Raw genomic sequence first — 20,454 nt, forward strand, 5'->3', positions numbered from 1 at the left:
GGGGTCTTTCCAGTTGCTGCAGGTGTTTGGTAAGGTACATCCCAAAAGGGGCTTTGTACTCGATTAAGGGCCTGATGAGGGATGAGTAAAGAGGCACGATGACCTCCCCTGATCTAGATGTGAATCCCTTCATGATTAGGTGGGCTATATAAAATGTTTTTCTAACCACTTTGGCCACGTGGTTGTCAAATGAGAGATTGCTATCAACTTGGGTCCCCAGGTCCCTAATTACTTCTTCTATACTTAATGGATTACTACCTTTGATTATTACATGTTACAAGCTTTGAGAATCATATTCTATACAGTGTTATTGTTTTTCATGCATCATTTTATAGTACATTTCTATGTATGGTTTTTACTTGCTGTCTCTTAAAATCCTACATTGTCTTCAGATCATTAATTTTCTGGCAAACAAACTGTCACAACCTCTTCTTTGTTTTCCTCACACGATAGATTGCAGGTCTTATATGATGGAAAAGCCTACAACTCTGACTCCATTTTTCTCATCTATGGTACAACCATCTAAAGAGCTTGTGAAAAATATTCCTTCTATGGCTCACCTCTTCTTGTCTTTGCTGGTACTTCAGTTACATCCTAATCTGTTGCTACTGTTTTTCTCTCTCTCCTCCTAATTTTATCATTTTTTACTTCTTTCTTTAATCTTACATTTAATTGACTCTTCTGTGTTTCAACTACTTTTATAAGACCTGTTTAGTACTGAAATATAAATTACAAGCTCCCACTTTCTAGGTACTCACATGGCTCTCAGTACATTTGAGAAAAGAGAAAGGCAACCGTACGTGCAAACTTTACAGAGTCTACACACTATGAAATACAGAAAATGTTCAGGAATGTTCTGCACACCATTACCAGCTCCCATTTTATACTGAACTCTGAAAATGATTGCACCCTTAAATCTTACTTGGCACATTACTTGGTAATACGCTGCTATGACAGGACACATCCCATACTTTGCTTATATTCACTACTCATGCCTAATTAGGAAAAATTAAGCCTTCTCTCACTCGTGATGTGCTTCTGTTTATGTTGATTTGTTTTCTCTCCAGAAAACTCATTTACTTCTGTCTAGTACTATTAATCTGTTCACATGACAAAACTACTATCTGTTTTTACTATGCAACTTTACAGTTGTCACACTTGTGTATGTCACCTTCATAAAGAATCATAACTGTCAAAAAACACAGACCTGCCTTACCAACATCTCAGGAATACACGACATTACTTTGTACCCATGCTTAGGCAGAATCACCCACTTTTTGACTGGTACTGCTCAGTACAGCAGGTCTTTTTTAAAAGCCTCCTGCCAACACTGCCATATCAAACATAACCTTATTTCCAATAGGTTAGAAGGGATAAATGTTGAAATACAAGCTTTATGGGACATACTGACTCTCCGAATAAAGCAAGAGTTAATGCCTTCAGAGTAGTTATAGCTATCAGAATTCCCCATTTAATGAAGTCTAACCATATTCACTGAAGTTTTTAGAAAACTACCCAGGGAACTGCCCTGTTAGGTTTACATTTCAGAATATACAACCTCGGCAATTGTTTCATAAAGTGCAGCATCAGAAAAGCAATGATTAGCAGAAGAAAATACCTTTCAATACCCATGCTAACACAGTTAGCAAGTGTTACTTCTGTTCAGAAAGCAGCTGCTTTCTATATACCTCTTAGTGTCTCTCCCCTACTAAAAAATTGACCATTTGTTCACATGGTCATTACAAGTAGCTTAAACAGCCAATGATCTCACCTAATAAAAAATGACTATCTCTGTGTCTAAAAAAAACAAAAAAACAAACCAACACCCTACACATCCATATTTAAATATACTGTATCTCAGGTGACTTTCATACCTAATATAGAGACTGGGGAACACACAGCTAGAACCGAACACCTAAAGAAGCCTGGAGTTCATAAACTCAAAACAAATGGAACAACAAACAACTAGTCACCATCCCACAAGTGAAACAAACAACATCTCATCTCATCATCACGAACAACAAATCAAAAAATTCAACAAGTATACCCCATCCCCTCACTGGTGAGATCAACTAATATAAGCTATCCGTCCCTGGAGGTGGATTTCCGCCCCCACAAAAAAAACAAAAAAAACCACAGTGAAAAACTTCAACTTCTAAATTTCACACTTCTAAAAAGTGTGTGTTTCCTTTAAGGAGGCAGCCTCAAAAATTACTCAAAACTTACAAATGAATCACTTACAAAATGCCCAGCACCACACCTACAGGCCTGCATGCAATCCCAAACACAAACTAAAACTCTCTGTACCAAAGGCAAGCCATAAGCTGTGGTGTGGACCCCAGCCATAAACAAGCTCTACAACAAAAGGAGGAAGCTACTACAAGATAGAGCAGAGCAAGAAAGGGAAAGGTAAGACTTTGATCATTATAAGTAAAAAAACTAGAGCTCTCATAAAATCATCCACCCAATTAGTTCAAAAAATAGTTGAAAAATTACTGACACATTGCTAATTGTACACTGGCTGATACAGGTGTTCAGTGCAAACCCCTCCCCCCAAAAGGGAGAGATATCTATTCCAGAGGATTAGCCCCCAAAACATCTCCAACGCCCCAGGTGACTGCTGCCACACTAAGCAAAACACAGCATCATCCATGGATGATGGTGTCCCCGGCTGTGTGCTTCATGAAACTCAACGAGGAATTAAACCCACAGTAGGACCAGCTGTTTAATCTTAGCCTCACAGACAGCAGTATGTGATGAGGAAAGGCAGTCCATACAGCCTACCCCCCCTCGATCTGGCAAAGGCCTTCACACATCACCCACCCAGGTATCATCGAAAAACTCAGCTTGAATGTAAACCCATACATCACAAGATGGGTTGCAAACTGGCTAAGCAACAGAACCCCAGGGGTCAGAGTTGCTGGAGCCAGGTTACCCTAGCGCATAGGTAGGTGACACTGAGCACAGAAAAAAGTCATCAGATCTGGGGGACCCAAGTTGACAGTTGTGCCTACATATATAAGGCCATGTCAAACCCAGATTTGATGAATATGCTTCACTCAAAAATCTAGATCCCTCAGAACCACACTATTCCAAGATTGCACTACAGTGGAGGAAATGGCAAACTCCCGACAATAGCCCAGCGATTTCTTTTCCCTGGGAAAAAAATCGCTGTTCTGGCCATTCGACATTTCCTGCTTTTGGTTAAGCAGTGTCGAGGTAAGGGTATTTGGTGTTTTTAGCTGTCGATCTTCTGATACAGACCCAAAATGTTAAGCATCAAATAAATAAAACATTTACAAAATCTCTGCAAAGTGCTATCGCCAATGCTGCACTTGTACAAAGTTCTATTAGGAAAAAGAGCAACAAACTGTTATTATACATACATTCCTGTAGGCAAAAAAACGAGAGATTATGACACAACCATCTAAGTAGCTTTAGTGATATGCAGTTATCAAGACATCAAATTCTATCATAACAAAGTAACGTGAAGAAAGGTAGAGGAGGAAGTAAAACATTGTTTTTATGGCAAGCATTGCAAACGGGAAACCTACATGTTTTTATGTCCTCCTTTTTTGGGGTATTGAAAATTTAGAGTTGGAAGGATTGTCTGTTGCCTGTTGTCAGTGTTTCAATGCATTAGCACTGGCCAAGTTGCAGACTATGTCCTTCTCTGACGTTTGCTGGACTTGGAGGGAAGGAGGGGGAGAAGAAGGTAAGTTTTATGTTTTTTTTCTCTACTTGTTTAAGTTTTGGCAACTTCCATGTTAGTACTTATAAACTATGTCAGGAGTCCACACATTAAGGAGACAATGGAGGAATAACTGTTTTGAGCTTTTGACATCTCATGGTTTTAGACCATCTTGTTTTAAGTAATTGTGTGTTTATTACCCAGCATGCAATTATTCAGTGGATCCACTGCGAATGCCTTCAACTGCTTCTGCCAGAAAGTAGAACAGTACATTAAAAAACTGTAGAGATATTTAACAATACATGGCAGAAACATGAAACACTTCCAATGAATGACAGTAAAGTGTGGGCTAAAGTTCACTTACAATTAGTACACCAACCAACACACAGGCGTACTGGCAAAATGCACTGGGTGCACAGCCCTTAACTGCTACCAACAAGCAGCCTTGTATGTGAATATGTATCTGTGACTCTTATGCACTAAGGAACTCATTAGCACTGTTTCATGAGCCAAACGGCAGTGAGTGGAAGAATACACTGCATTACGGAACCATACTACTACTACTGCTAATAATAATACTAGTTAGTACTACTAGTACTAATACAAATAATAATACTAACACTGCTACTAATCTTTACTAAACTGAAAATCTTTAGGTGGTTGGATTGCCAAAAATGTTTTAGCTCATAGAATATAGTGATGTTAGCATCACAGTGGGTCGTCCCTGGCATGTGTTTCAATGCCACATCTAAACTGCACTATTTTAACAAGGTCATTTAGTTAAAACAATTGACATAATGACATGCTTAATGACATGTGGTACAGTCAGGAAAGGAATATGCAGATCATACACTACTGAGTTGTTTAGCATAAACCAATCCCACTAAAAGCTAAGGTAATGGACTATTAATTATATGCAAACAAGTGATTACAAAGCAACTGAAAATCTGACTGACTGACCAATCTGTAATTCAATTTGCAATGCTGATAGCTATACCTTTATCTATGTAACTATATCTATATATATATATATCCAAAAGAAGAAGATATATATATATATATATATATATATATATATATATATATATATACAGCTACTGCTACATAAGACAAGGTAAAGCAGGGAAAAGAATGAAATAATAGAGTACGCAAATCATGACTATGCATATCAGCTAAAACAAATGAATAATTACATTTGAAAGTCTTATCCAAACAAAAAACTTTTTCCAGATGTATTTTTATTTTTAAAACAACCTTTACTAAAACCTGAAATCCAGTTAAAGCAATGCTACAAAATTTCATACAGCTAGATGAACATGAACTGAGTCAATAAGGTAAACACAATCAAACATTATTAAGATACATCGCATGCACAATCCACGTTTTTTTTCATTCCTCACAAACATTATTCATTAATATGGATTCTATATGAATAAATGATCCTCTTTTAATAAACACAATTATAAAAATACAAAACACCTAAAACCTAGGGAGCTTGCCAGGTACAATCTCAACATAACAAAACACAAAATATATATATTGTTTTCAGTGGCAAGCCCCCTGCATCCCATCTGATGTATGGGCAAGCCTCCACACCCCCAAAGTCTATGCCAGGAATGTGCAACACTTAACTTCTCACTCTTTGCCGTCATAACATGCTGTCAGTTTTCTTTGCAGGTGCCATCCAAATGCCAAGTGACAAACATTAGAGTTGCCCCTCAACATAATCAAGTCTCTATAAAAACTCTGTACACTTTTCCTCTCTTACCACAAACATTCCTTTTCTGTGTATAATGTCCCAACAAGAGAAAACAGATACAACTGCAAACATCACAAACATCTATAACTAATCATTTAAAATTGGGAAAATAATCCTACAATTTTTTGTCACTAGTCATACATATGATTATCTTTTGTATCCAATATGTAGGTTGCAGAAGCTTATGGTGTTTCTTACTGTAACAGTCCTATGATTGAATGCAACATAGATATGACAGGTTTAGAATGCTGTTCCGACTTAAATGCATGATGCCTTCACAAGTTTGTTTCTGCAATACGTAAAGAAGCCATTTCTTACTCGTTTACACATATTACATGATCACTATGTTATAAATGCATGCTTCATTAAAATATTTTTTCCTTATGATTCTTCAACAATGTCATTTTGTGAAGGTATTGAGAATTATATGAATTTCTAATCTTTGTAGTAGAGTATGCTAAATGCAATAGTTTTGAAGGGTAATCCTTTACTTGTTGATAACTAGGTGATTAGTATCACAGCATTAGAAGTTGGGGAAACAGAAATGGATAAACTACGATGTTAACTGAAAACCTCAGCTCTCAAGCACACCTCTCAACTGTACAGAATTTCACAGAATGTCCAGATTTTTGCCTTATATTTTAGCCTGTTCCTCAAAAAATGTTGGCTTTCTGGCAAATCACTAGCAAATTATTGAGGACTAAGTCAGAAAATTTTGACAATGATAAGACGTTTGAGTTTCAGGCTTCATACCCTTCAGAAAATCCATGATAATATAAAACCTGCTATTGTATCAACTTTCTAAATTTGTAAGAGCAATGTTTAAAAATTGTCCCCATTTTTGAAACTTTGCCCCCTGATTATTCATGGCTTTGTCCAGATTTCTTGCTCTAAGAGGTTGAGAGGTATGTTCTCATACTCAGTAATACACATTGTAATATGTGGGCCCTGTCACCCGAGCAGCTAGCAGGCTGGTGGGGGAACATATAATGGGCTGATGGAAAATCCTCTTCCTTGGGGGTATTGTCACTGCTAGGACATCTACCAGCAGAGGCTGGAGAGCGAGGCTGCAATGAATATTTCCATCACAAATAGGAAGAGTAAGCACATACTCAGTGGTCTGATACACAGCAGTGTCCTGGGGCATACAAAGTGGCTCATTACATGCTCACTATCTAAGGAGTAGAGCTCTTCTTATTCAGCTAACTTCATGTTCCCCTTCATAAACAAAAATCCTTCACCTAGCTGAGTACCTGACTCATCCCCAGCTCTTGCCTTCTGTGAATTGTAAATTGCCTTTCCAAACTCTCTTCCCAGCCTTTTTAACCTCTTTTAATTGATTCTTTTAGTTATCATGTGATATGTTATATGCCCTACTAATTATCCACTTTTAACAGCAGTTTCTGTTCTAGTCTCAACTAAAAACTCAACCAGAGCTGGTCTTTTTCTTAGCAATTCCTTATCACTCTTCTTTGACTGTACTCTTTTACCAGTCCGTGGTAGGAAAGGGTGTCTCTACCTTGCAGTCTAATTTTTGCTTGGTTGTTGTTGTGTCTTTCGGCTTTTCCTGGTTAGGGGTCGCCACAGCAGAACTCTGGTCCACTAATGATTGGTAGTTGATTTTTACGTGCCGAGTTGCCAGCCCTGATGCACAACCTTCAACGAAGGTATGCCCATTCATGCATGTCTCCACACAGAAGACACTCTAGCTGAGAATCGAACCGGACAGCATCTTACTGTGAGGCGACAACGCTACCGCAGCACCACCACCGCATCTCATCTCACAAAATTATAGAAATCTTATATGTTACTGACAGTCATCCACTGTCAATGGGCAATGCACTCAAGCAAAACTTGCACAAGTTTGCTGTTGATACAGTTGTTATTTTTCACTTATATTGTCATTAATTCAAGTCCATCCCCTATAAATACTACACTGCTAATCTTGCTTTTTGCTTAAACTATATTTCATTAATGATGTACCAAAGATCCCAGTTTTGCCACTTTGCATATGTGAATTAATCTGTTAATTTACTGCTGTTATGTGTTTTTGATCTATTTATTTTCAAAGTGTTCTCTGACTGCCTGTTTGCAAACCATCCAGTCCTCTTTCCCTTAACATGAATATGCTTTAAGTTTGTTTTAACGCAGCCACAGGATGAGCAACTATCCAGTCCTCCTACCTCAGTCGTGTATCCTGAACACAATGGAATGAATGTCAACAGCATCTGAAATTAGACTGTTTAATTGACAACATACTCCAGGAAGCTGCTCTCTGATTGGTTCAAAGATACACTGTGGCTGAATCAATGATACAGTTAGAAATCAAAGTAGTTATTTGTTGAACCATTACAAGCACATATGAACTGAAGTAATGACTTAAACTACACTCTGGACTAAAGAATTACTAATAGTACAAACAAAGAAATCTGGATTTGCTTGAACAAAATAAATATGTTTATTACATTTTTCTAAATTTAGTGTGTGCCACTATTTCTTGTCCATTTCTGTCATGATTACTCAAGAAGCTGTATTCTCCCACTCCATATCTAAAAGGGTAGGAATCTACTGCCAAAACAGAAAAATGTAACTACATCTGCAGTTCAGCAGTTGTGAGCAGGCATTTGGTATTCTATGATTTGCAATCTGAAGTAACATCAAAAAAAGTGAAACAGCTTGAGCATAAAACCAAAGATACGGGATAATATTTAAAAAACAATAATTACCTAAATAACTTCTAAATAAATGTTTTTAAGCAAAACAATAATAATACCAATAATATTTTCTGATGAAAATAAGTGACTGGTATTCTATAACTGGGGTTAATTGGGTCCTGATAGAGGCAGCTTAGAACACACTGATGTCATCAAATTTCAGAACAATTTCAAGTGTCTTGAGAACTGCGGGTGCTGTTTCTCATCAAGGTCTATGAATTCCCACGCGCACGCAAAACCACCACCATCAGAATGGACTCACTCAAAGGAGATCATGGTTTACTGATCTACTGAGATTTTATCATAAGACAACAATCTCAGCAATTCTAACTTAAGGACTTTTTAAAATACCAAAAGCCGGCTTCTGAAAAGGCCTTACACACAAATGTTCTATTAGAAGTGCAGCTACAGGGGTGGTGACTCCTGTAACGAGGATACGTACTACATGAAATCTGGCTCTGCCTGACGAATCTGCACTCAGAGAGTCTTGGTGGACTCTAGGTGGATTACAAATATGGAAAAATAACATGCTAGTCTTACCACCTGCCCTTTTTATGCAGGACAGTTCCTATTTTGGCATTTATGTCACAGACAAAAAAAAAAAAACATGAAAAATGCCAAGCATGAGGTTTCTTTCCTCTAATTGATACATACAATAATTATTATGTATCTGAAACACCTTAATAAGATATTAGGGAATAAAACAACCCAGTTTCTACAAAAGTGAACTTCTATTTTGGAAAAAAAAAGTGAAGTCCATTCCATGTTTCAGTAAAAAAATGTACCACAGTGGGTATCAGCAAATGCAGCAGCCCTTCAACAGAATGGATGCCAGACAACCAGCAGTCTTTGATTGGGACATAATAGTAGACTTCCACTCTGTACCCAGCATAGGTCACAAGGAGATGAGCTTAATTGTCTTCTCCCAGCTCAACACACCACTTGAAATGTCCTTTCTATACTCATTAGTTGAGATGGAGCGTGAAGAGGAAATAAAATTGTTTACATCGATTAAGGTAGAAAACAGTTATGAATTCCTCTGTTTTATGTCAAAAGCTCCTCATAGACTATTAGCACCAAAGAAGCACACCTAAGTGTAGCTGGCAGTGATAGTGCAGATGGACCATGTCACACAAAGTCTAACAGTGGTACTTTGTAGCAAACACAGTGGTACATATTACTTTGAGGAGAATTTCCTCCAAACTAAAGGAGATCTTTGTACCTGATGAACTGAATCCTGGTCAAATGACCAAAGGACCATTCACAATACCAGAGGAATGCCAGGCACCCAGTATTACTGCAGCACAGGTTAAAGCTGCATTGTCCAAGGCCAAGAATACAGCTTCCATGGGACCCGACAATATCCCTTGATGTGTTCTACATGAACTACAAAGTGAACTGGCACCACATCTGTGTGCCCTGTTCAGTCACAATCTCACTTCAGGCTTTGTCCCTACCGAATGGTGCACTGCTACAGTCATCCCTCTCTATAAAGGGGGAGCAACTACAGACCTTGGGAATTACTGCTCCATTAACCTGATGAGTCTGGTATGTAAGGCTATGGAGCACATCATCATGGACCTATTTAACAACGATATAAGGAATCCCCAAACTCTATATCCCATGCAATTTGTTTTTGTGAAAGGTAGATCATGCCTGCTCAACCTGGATGACTTCTTTGAGTCAGTCATCAGAGCTGTGGATGAGGGCAAGGCAGTTCATACAGCCTACCTCGATCTGTCCAAGGCCTTTGATACCATTACTCACTCAGGAATTATTGATAAACTCACCAAACTAGGCATCAACCCCTATATCACTAGATGGGTTGCAAATTGGCTCACAGATAGAACCCATAGTGTGAAAGTAGCGGGCTCCAAGTCAGACTGTCGACCAGTCACGAGTGGAGTCCCACAGGGATCGGTCCTGGGTCATCTCCTGTTTGGCATCTACAACTCAGAAGTCCAGGCCAACACAATCTGGTCTGATGAAGTTTGCTTATGAAGTAAACGAAAGCGCTAACTACAATTCTTGCTGGCTTGGTGTGTTTCTTTGTTTCTTTATTTTTTATTAGTTTGTGTTCTTCTTTGGCTTAATAGTAAAAATAAGCACAATTGTGTCATGTCTGAGTGGGATGTCTGCTTTGAAGCCAGTCTAAGGAGTTACATTTTCTCCAATACAGACCCATCCAAAAGAATTAACATTTGCATGAGAAGAAGGGACCCACAGAAACCTGCTTGATGAAAACAAGCGAGACTGGAACAAGAAACCTGTAGTAATCAGGGAAAAGCAGGAACTTGTGAAACCACATCAGGCCGACAACTAAAGGAATACATGTCAGCCAGTGTTCCACACTCCTGTCCCCCACTAAGAAGCTACATTCCTCTCTCCCCCTCTGAGAAACTGATATAAGGCTAATAGAGTTTCATTTACTGGTGTTATAACAAAATGCAATGCAGTCTTGTGAAAGATACATCTATACATCTACCCTGTATTCAACAAATGCACAACAGAAAGGTGAGACAAGAAAACCTTCTGACAAAATTATGGAATTTCCATAAAAATCCTGTTTGTTTACATAAGTGAGCCTAAGAGCAATGTAACCTGCTTAGTTATGAGCACAGGAACACCAAACACAGGCGTGTGATCACAGGGACTATAAGATACCTAGCCATGAGTTCTTTCCACCTTTTTGAAGATCTGATAAAGTTTACCTCACAAATTAAGCAGGTGTACACATGGTAATCCTAGTGAAAAACAGTGTCTACCTATCCAATCATCAAGACAGAGTTATTCATGGTAGTATTTTGTTTGGTCTGTAGTGGTAACTTATTCCAAAGGACAGAACAGACTGAATTAGGAATTCATCCCCTCCAGAGAATCTTGTTTAACTGCTGGTGTAGATTTAGGTTTACAGTATATTTCTAGACACTGATTTTAGAAAGAAACAGGATTATGTTCAGATCGGCAAAACAATCTAACTGGCCTGAAGAATGGATTTTCTTCTGCAAAAATAAACAGAGCCTTCAACATCACCGGTTTAAAATTAATATGCTTTGGGATTTAACGACCAATGTTGTTGTCATTATTAATAATAGCTATACTGCTTTCAGGGAGTAGAACAAAGCAACAGACTAGTATTTAAACAAGAAGGGCATACTACTCTTCTTAATGTTATACTGTCAGACAGTATAATCATAATAATAAAGTTTGCCTTTTACTACTGCTTTATGGTAACAAGTTGCTTTAAAATCAATTTGTTTGCAATGTTTAGTAGACTCATGGAAGATATGGAAATGCCAACTCATTTTGGCTTTGTATTAGAAATATACCTTGTAGGATGCTCAGTTGCATGCCCCACCAAACCTGCCCCACCACCCAACAATCGATGAAAGTAAAGCAATATTCATACCGACGGCGGGCATGAATATTCATTGTATATTTGTAGTTTGTCCTTTTTATCAAGGTAGTGTGACCTTGGAGTTGGTATATTTAATTTGCGGGGGGTGTGGGGTGCCAGAGGGCTTACTCCCCTACAAAAATGAAGAAAAAAAAATTCTTACAGTCTTTCACCTGTCAATCACTGAGGCTACACCCACTTCTGCGCAGACCAGCCTGCAAGGTGCTTTTCTAATACAACACCCTCATTTTCACCCTTTGCCACCCTAACTGTCCTATGACTACATGACAGTCAACAAAAATTTTGTACATTACTCACTTCTAACAAAATAACAAATGAGAGAAGCTACATCTTCAAGTCTGTCCAGTTTCTTTAAATCAATTATATCATTCCTAAAAGGATAAACAAACAGAAAATAATAACGAACATTAAAAAACACAGTTAAAATGAACAAGATAACTGTGGCTCGTTATGAAATCTGCTTTCTATAGTTTCTACGTAGCACCTGTATTAGCCAGTTATGGCAGTTGGTAAACACAGTAAACTGAGATAATAATGTTGTCAGTCAGGCAAATGACAGTCATGAGCTGCAGCAAATGCTGTCTAATGATCCGTAACGTTTAGTCTTATGTTGGCTCACAAAGATAGAGATGGCATTTTCATGAATATTCCATAATTAATATGAGATTGACATGTATCTGACAGCTTGCTTGCCACAATTACTATAAAAAACAGGGATAAACATTTCAAATGGACAATGATTACTATTTACAAGCCCCTCCAGAAAAGCATCAATGTTGACTCTGATGCCATCAATATTTAGACAGCTGTATAGATTTTTGCATGCTTTGTTTAAGAAGGGGGCTTTAATACCCCTGTTTAATATTTTAATGATGACCACATATGAATCACCATACTATCTTTCATGAATATTGCATGACCAAATGCCAGTAAGTACCAACACTGTTTTCTTTACGTGTTAATTTGCTAGAACTGCTTGCTCCCAATCAATATTCCTTTTTAATTACCGATTATTCCCACAAGTCACTAACACAGAGTGAAAGGCTATGGTAAAGTTTTCCTTGTATGCTTTCCTCATAACTCATTTCCCTTGATACAGTAACTAAGTGATTACGCAATGTATAATGAAAAATAAAGGGACAGCATTGACACAGGGTCAGACATATTGATGAACAAGAGTTCCAGACAACCTACATCAACTGCCGCACAATAATCAATAACCAAGCTCTACAAAACTCACATATGTACAGCTATAACTCTTATTGCTCTGATTAATGTATTAAACAAACATTAATAAAATATGCATTAAATCATTTCAAAATGTATTAAAAACATGTGGTGTGTGGTATAATTTTAGTAACATGCAAGGCATGTAAAGCACCTTATTTTGTTGTGAAATATCAAAATTAGTACATGAATTAACAAAGAAGCTATATTTCACTTCTCTGTTAATTTCCCTATTAAAGTATATTGTATGACAGTAAAGTAAGACAAAACAATCACCAGTGTACTGTTCCCTGTGGCCTCTTGCCACATAACTTCATAATTATTACACAGATGTGTAAAGTAAAGCACAACAGCATAAATCAGTCAGGTTCAGAATAAATCAATGCACACAATAAGTGTTAAACTATTGTTTTAAGCATCCTCCAAACATTCAGTTTCTTAAGAGTCATACAGAGCTAGAACACTTTAATATTTAATATTTAAATTGCTACAATATGCATCAGCTGTTAATTTAGTTACAGACAACAGGCAGCAATGCTGACAGCTAGATGGACAGACAAAGAGACAACTAGACAGGTAGATAAATCTCAACAAAAATGCATGTTATGTAAATATAACATAACAACACAGATGTCTAGAAACTGTTAATTTCCAGGGAAAAATATTCTATTGTTTCTTAGCTAAGGAAGTACACACACACACACACACACACACACACACACACACACACACACACACACACACTGTTAACAAAACATTGCCTTTAAGCAAATGACAAGATATACGAATTGTTAATTAAAAAAATATTCCAATATAAGAAGGTGATTCCTGAGTTAAAGGCTATTATCCAACTCAATAAAAGATTGTTTTTTTAACATAATGGTATGTTTTCCATGGCATGGTTTCTGTTTAGATGAAAATACTGCTCAACGTTCAGACTTTGGAAGAAAACCATACATTAAATTCAGCAATATTTGCTGTAAATATATAGCAGCTTTGATAAAATCTGACCAACTGATGTTTGTTAGATACATATGAATGCTACGTCTTTGCCCTGCATTTAAACTGCGAGTAAGTCCTGGGCATATCATGGATGGTCATTTCAGCCAACACAGTCTATAGAATCAAAGAATTTAGTAAATCTTTACTACTTTACGTAACTGGCAAATTTAAACTATGAATTTCAAAATTTACCAAATTTTCTTTTAAGTCAGGATCATATTTTCACTACAAAATTATTTGATGGTAGGAAAGTGAATGCTAAGTAATGGCTATAAAGTTTTGTTTACACAGGAAGTTGCTATGACATGTCTCATACACACTTACTAGAGAAATATCCTACAACAGAAGTTTGGAGAACAATGTTTTATTAAACAATTAAGAAAAAAAATGAAAAGAAAATAAATTAACAAATGTATGACAACTCAATGACAACAGCTTCAGTTACAACTTGATAATGTGAATTCATAAAATATCATCATAAGTAACCAAAACATGCTGACAAGTACAACCAACTGAGGATGCCTTCAAAACTAGCAGCAGAAGTGAACATTATAAAGGAATCACTTTCTTAACAAACACTGACTTTCTGCATCTGGTAAAACTGCCACAATATGTACAAATGAAAGCACCACCAGCGTACTGCCCTTACTGGTAGTATTATAAATCAGTAAAATGTATTCATATTCTAATCTAATCTTCCTACAGTCAGTCAGCTGTGCACATTAGATACAAGTGCAGAACATATTTTATCTAAAGGCAGTGTCCCCCCTCTCCTTTCCCCCATCTCCGTGTTGCACCCTCAGTTTGCCACTACTTGATTATTATCACTGAGGTTTCAGTATGGGGGGGTGGGATTTTCTCCAGCCAGTAATCAAAAATGGAATTGTTCAAGTCCCACCTTCAATCACTGAGTGAGTCAACAGATTCATATACATATATATCCTTATATATAGATAAATAAATATCTATATTACCCTGTGAACAATTAAGCCCCCCCCCACGACCAGTCAACAGATTTACTCCCTCATTCCATGGCTGCTGAGCTTGCTGATGAAGAGGATGTCACCTTTGCAAAGTCTCATGGGTGTTGGTCCCTAAATCATCTCCCTGTTGGCTTGAACAGGGATCCACAAATGTAGGATCTGCAACGCCAGCCCAGTGACATGTAGCTTCCAAATGCAGCCACACACCTTTGTCCAAATTGGAAGACCAAGCACATTCCCAGCTTAAGTGTTGCTTGCTGCTCCCTTTGGCCTCTGCCTAATGCAGTCCTCTAAGGGGACCAACCAGGGCATCTCCTTACACAGTAAGAGCAAGATGATATCAGCTGTACCTGTCCACCACCCCCCAGCTACCTCTTCCAGTGTCTGGGTTTCAGTCATTCCCAGGTCATACGGACTTAGAGTTGGCACTTTTATCTTGCTATGCCACAGAGCTTGCTTTTATGAATTCAAATGTGGCCACAGTCAGCTGACTCAACAATTACAAGACTGCCCTTATTATCATGTGATTAAGGTCTGTGGTGTAATAACAAAAGACAAATGCTCTACCAGTTACCTACCTCACCTTATTGTCATTACTCAGCACATATGCTATACAGATAAGTAATAATCCTATTAAGCTATCTACATTTGAGTTTGCATGTTGTAAGTGCTATGTTTAGTAATGAAATTACCACTATCACCGTTCTACTAAAGTATATCATTATATTTCTCTCCAGGAAATAAATGTGTTGCTTGTGGGATAAATATGTGGAAGCATGGTGCTCGGTAGTAGTAAGCATTTCCTGCAAATGATATGAGCAAAGGGGGTGATACTACCCGAATGTTCCTTTTAAACACTGGCAGCTGGCAAAATAGTTATACTCAGCAAATGCTCAACTAGCATCTCTGAACCATACGACGCAGTGTGTTCAACACAAACACTAGGGAACTGCAGAAAGTGTTCCACCATGCTCTGTTACACATTACTCATTCATGCTGTTCCAGGTACAACAAAGCACAGGCCAGACCACAGCAGTTAGGGATTTCATATTCTGAAACTATACTCAAGTCTAAAATTGCTGTAATTTCATACATTACTGCTGAATACAAAAATCATACTGTATTTGAAATAAAATTATAATTCATTTATTTTACACTGCTTGATTAAATTTAAAATAAGGTATGCAAATAGTATCCATACAGATGGGAAACCACTGTATGATTCTACTAGGCTTACACAGGCACAAAACACAGCTGACTGCAGGTACTGTACCAAAGTCTTTAATTATGGCCTCTGTTTGAATTACGTTTGTATTAGGCATGAATAAAGACTGAACTCTGGTCTTTGTGTTGATTGTTATTAAGACTTAAAGCGTCTGACTTCTGACCTTTCCCCAGTCTAATAGGTCTGTAGGTGAAAACTAGGCTTACTTCCCTGAAGGGACATTTTAAGCCTAGCTAATAACCCAAAGTTAGAATCTAACCTCGTACCTTGTGTCTATGGGCTGAATACCTTATCCATTATGTCGAACCCTGCCTTGATACATTAATATCCCGACTGTAGGAGTGCATATGAGTGCCCAAAAAATGCCAAGTTATACACCTGCACTTCTCTTTGGTGCTCTGAATCCCATTATGAAACTATGTTTTACATTACAATATGACTAGAAAATGAAATGCATTTATGTCGATGTAGGATGGTTTCGTAGTTGAAAATGTGAAAATGCTCAACTTACTGCCATACCCTGACAAGTGCAGTGATTTCTGTGCGGAACTGTAAAGCAAAGCCTAATGTTGTCATACTTCTGAAATATAGCATATTCATTTATCTCAATGTACTGCTAAAATGAACAAAAATAGTCTTGCCCACTGTTCAGATGATTTACATTCACATCTTTATCTATATAAGTAAGCATGTACTGTACACAACTGTGGAAACTGTAAAAAAATGTAAAGGCTTTATAACAATATAGCTTGTTTTGCCGTTACTCTTTGACTGGACTTCTGTAAAAGTCTTCCTTCTTTAGCCTACAGATTTATACACAGTACTTCTGAGAATACAATCATCGACCACCAAATTCATAAGAAATGAAGAGTTATGGATGTCGCTTTACCCTTTTACATGGTTGCTTTCATATTTGTGATGCTTGAAGTGTTTCAAACATTTTATAGTACAGGGTTAAAAGGGGCAGAAATTTATATAGCTCTCTGGCGCCTTCTTCCTCTGTTTTTCTCTTAATGTCTTTTGAACACCAAACTCACTGATCGCTATGAAACCTAGACCACACGAGTGGCAGTACCGCTGCTGCCTAACTGTTATGACAAACTCAGGCTGATGTTAACAGGAGCATTCACACAAACAATCACTTCTGCTGCTGTCACATGCAGCATCACGAAACTGTTTCCTCTAACTAACAATTTGCATGACTTGTTCTTTTCAACTCAATGTAGCATTCACTCATTTAGTAAATCAGACCAGTAAATGCGAACACATTAATGAAATCATTAATGCTGGACTCTACATGTCTGAGTGTTTTTCCTATTACATACCTTCATCAATGATGAAACAATTAAGACTCACTAAAACTGTAAACGTATGCTAACATTTTTATTTCTAAAATATTATTCCTTTTCTAAATACTAATTGATAATTAGCATGCTGCCAGAATCTATAAAATGTGAAAAAAAGGTTTGCACAGCAAACACTGACATTTTTCCTCTGAAGCAAGCCCAAGGATCTGAAAGTTCTAGAATTACGCATTTGTTTAATGTACTACAGTGTGTTTATACATATTTAAACAGTTAAGTCTGTTTCGGACAGTGATGCAGTTTATGCCTTTACTTACTTAAACATACAGTAATATATTGCAGCATTCATAGCCATTAGCTAACACCTAGCTGACAATGTGCTTAATGTTCTGAGCTAAGTATTTCTAACTGTAAATAGGAAAAAATGCAATGAAGTACGATACACCTGCTGTGTAAGCATGTATGGTATTTGGTTTTATTTCTTGCTGTTGTGTTCAACAGTGCCATCTACTGACCAAGGATGGTAATATTTTAAATTGTAATTTGTGTGTAAACATAAAAGTGAAAAATACAAATTACTTTTTGTTGTATGTTATCTTCTTTATGAACACTCATGTTGATCTGCATCTCTGTGTGTTATGATCTGTTTTTGTATGTGATATGAAAAGAAAATTCAATAAAATTCAATATGAAAAAAAAAAAGAAAAATACAAATGACAACAAACTAACATGCAAAATGATTAATTTTTACTGTTTTTTAAGTAATTATTTTATTTAGCAGGCTTTTGGAAAAAACTTAACCAGTCTTTTATTCAGTCACTACTTGTTACATAAAAATAATAGAAACTAAGAATGCAATAATCTATTCTACTCTTTTTCAAGGAACTCAAATTAATATTCCAACACTGTACCAGTTATGTAGTTTTAGACCATCTCTGTGTATATTGTTATACTACTAAAACTAAACTACAAGCCTAGTTAATATTTACAGTGATATATTACTTTGACGTAATCAATTTCCATGCAGGTATAAACTGTTAGTTCAGTTTTCATGGTAATCTGGGGTTGCCATTTAGTCACGTCTGCTTATTTCCAGGTGCAACAGTTCTTTGATAAACATTCAGTGGTACTGTTTCGCAATACTGTAGTCACACAGCAAGAGCCACAACAAGCTGTTGTAGGAAACAGACTTTTCGGTTTTCAACTAAGTGGTTCAAATCAAAGGAAAGGCAGAAGAAGACAGAATATTCAGATAATGTTTCAGTGTATCACAATACAACTGTATAAATGTTGTTTTGTAAAAGTAGCCTATAAATTAACATTTTGTACACTCTTGTACTGTTACTGAGCTACTGTTTAACATGTGCTGCAAAATAAACTAAAAACAGCTGAGAGATCAAATGAATAACTGCATTAAAATAGCTACCTTAACAATTACTTATCCTGTATGAAAAGCCCTGTATAATGTAAACCTTTATTACTCAAACAAACCATTTTGGTCAGAAGTTTTAGAAACCAATTGCATGCCTTTTTAGAAGCATGCCTACAAGAAAATTCCACAATCATTTAGGATATTGTATTGAAAATGTAGCAGCTTTCAGGTTAAACTATAGTTGACCTTTCTGCAGCAGTAGCAAAAGCTTTAATCATCGTATATGTGCCCCATCAGAAAACAGGCTTCTGTTTGTAAATAAAGGCATAGCTGAAATCATTTAATTTATTTAATTTGTAACTTATTCAGGTGCAAAATACAAGCTCTGAATCTTTTTGAAATATGTTACTGAATATAGTTTCTCACACACAAACACACAGATATAAGAATTGCAATATATACTGTGAAAACACTATCACATATAAATAACACTGGTGGTTGGCATTTTCATATACAAGTAGCCTGCAAAAGGTGCAGAAAAAAATTAATCACACAAACATAACACACACACACCCACCATCAACGACTGCCCCAGTGTGCATTTTCCAAGAAGAGACATAATGTTAACTGCAGCATGATTCCAGTGTTGCAGAAACAGCTTCAATGATCAGTTTATTTCTTAACAATACAGTTGAAATGCATATGCAAAATTACCTGACAAACTTCATACAGTAGTTTGTACTGTTCCTCTTTCTTTTGTAGAGTACATAAATTGCATCCCATGTTTTACCACTTTGTGCCAGTAACCCTTTCTTCTTCAGAAATATAATCTGACACAAACAGTTTGAGAGACATGCATGTGGATATCTGCAGAAATGCCTTAGGTAAAAGAGGTAAATTACAGCAATTCACATCAGAAGCACACACGCTGCCTTCAGCTAGAAAGCAAATGCTCTGCCTCCTACTACAGTCCCTCCTTCCCTTTCATTCGCTCAGAAAACACGGCACTCCCTTTACTGCTGTGGAAGTAATGTTACACTCTGGTACAGTGCAGACTATATATACTGCTGTTCATGCATATTAATCAGCCTACTGGTTATTCATGAGGGCAGTGGTAACAGAGGTAAACAGAGCATGGCAGAAGAAAATTGTAATAATAAGCAACTGCTTTTTTGTAGAAACTAAAAGAAAGGACACTAAGGCAGTTTGATGAGCATTTTGTAACAAGTCCAATATAGAATGATTGCAGCTTAAGTCACTCAGGACATATTTCCCCTTGTCTTAAAAAAATGCAGTTTTTAGCTGTGCATTTATTTTCAAATAACACTTATGGATAACAGTCCTGGAAAGTAAATTTTACGACTTCATAAGAGACAGGTGGTCTGGCAGTCTAACATCAGTTAAGGTATGGGCTATAAGTCCAGGGTTTAACCCCCCCCCCCCCCGCCATCTCCACTTAAAGTGCTACTCACTCAGAATAAGTCATTTAACCAGACCAGTGCTCACAGGCATTCAAGAAATATGCCAGTTACACCTAACGGTCTATTCAGGTTACCAGATTAATAAAATACAGGAAAACTAATCAACTGTAGATGGAAAATGGACAACATTAACATATGAAGAGGAGATCTTTATGTGTACATACTCATATCTCCTTGGCAGCAATACAAGAAAATCAATTTTTGGTCAATTCGGTTTTATTGCGTTAAGGAAGTAATTGAAGCACAGCTCCCACATTATTAATGAGCCAAAGCATTAA

General features: G+C 37.0%; 1 protein-coding gene across 1 annotated transcript in view; it reads right to left on the reverse strand.

The window, feature by feature from the left end:
* Window positions 1–19,702, reverse strand: part of LOC122807051 (E3 ubiquitin-protein ligase PDZRN3-like) — a 439,175-nt gene extending 419,473 nt beyond the window's left edge. The window contains exon 1 of the mRNA XM_044077973.1: window positions 19,410–19,702. Coding sequence (XP_043933908.1) covers window positions 19,410–19,478 — 69 coding nt within the window. The 5' untranslated portion in view covers window positions 19,479–19,702. The remainder of the gene's footprint in view (window positions 1–19,409) is intronic.
* Between the last annotated feature and the right edge of the window lie 752 nt (window positions 19,703–20,454).

This window comes from Protopterus annectens, chromosome 7.part0, assembly GCF_019279795.1.
Source record: "Protopterus annectens isolate FY-2018-M chromosome 7.part0, PAN1.0, whole genome shotgun sequence".
Classification (NCBI taxonomy): domain Eukaryota; kingdom Metazoa; phylum Chordata; order Ceratodontiformes; family Protopteridae; genus Protopterus; species Protopterus annectens.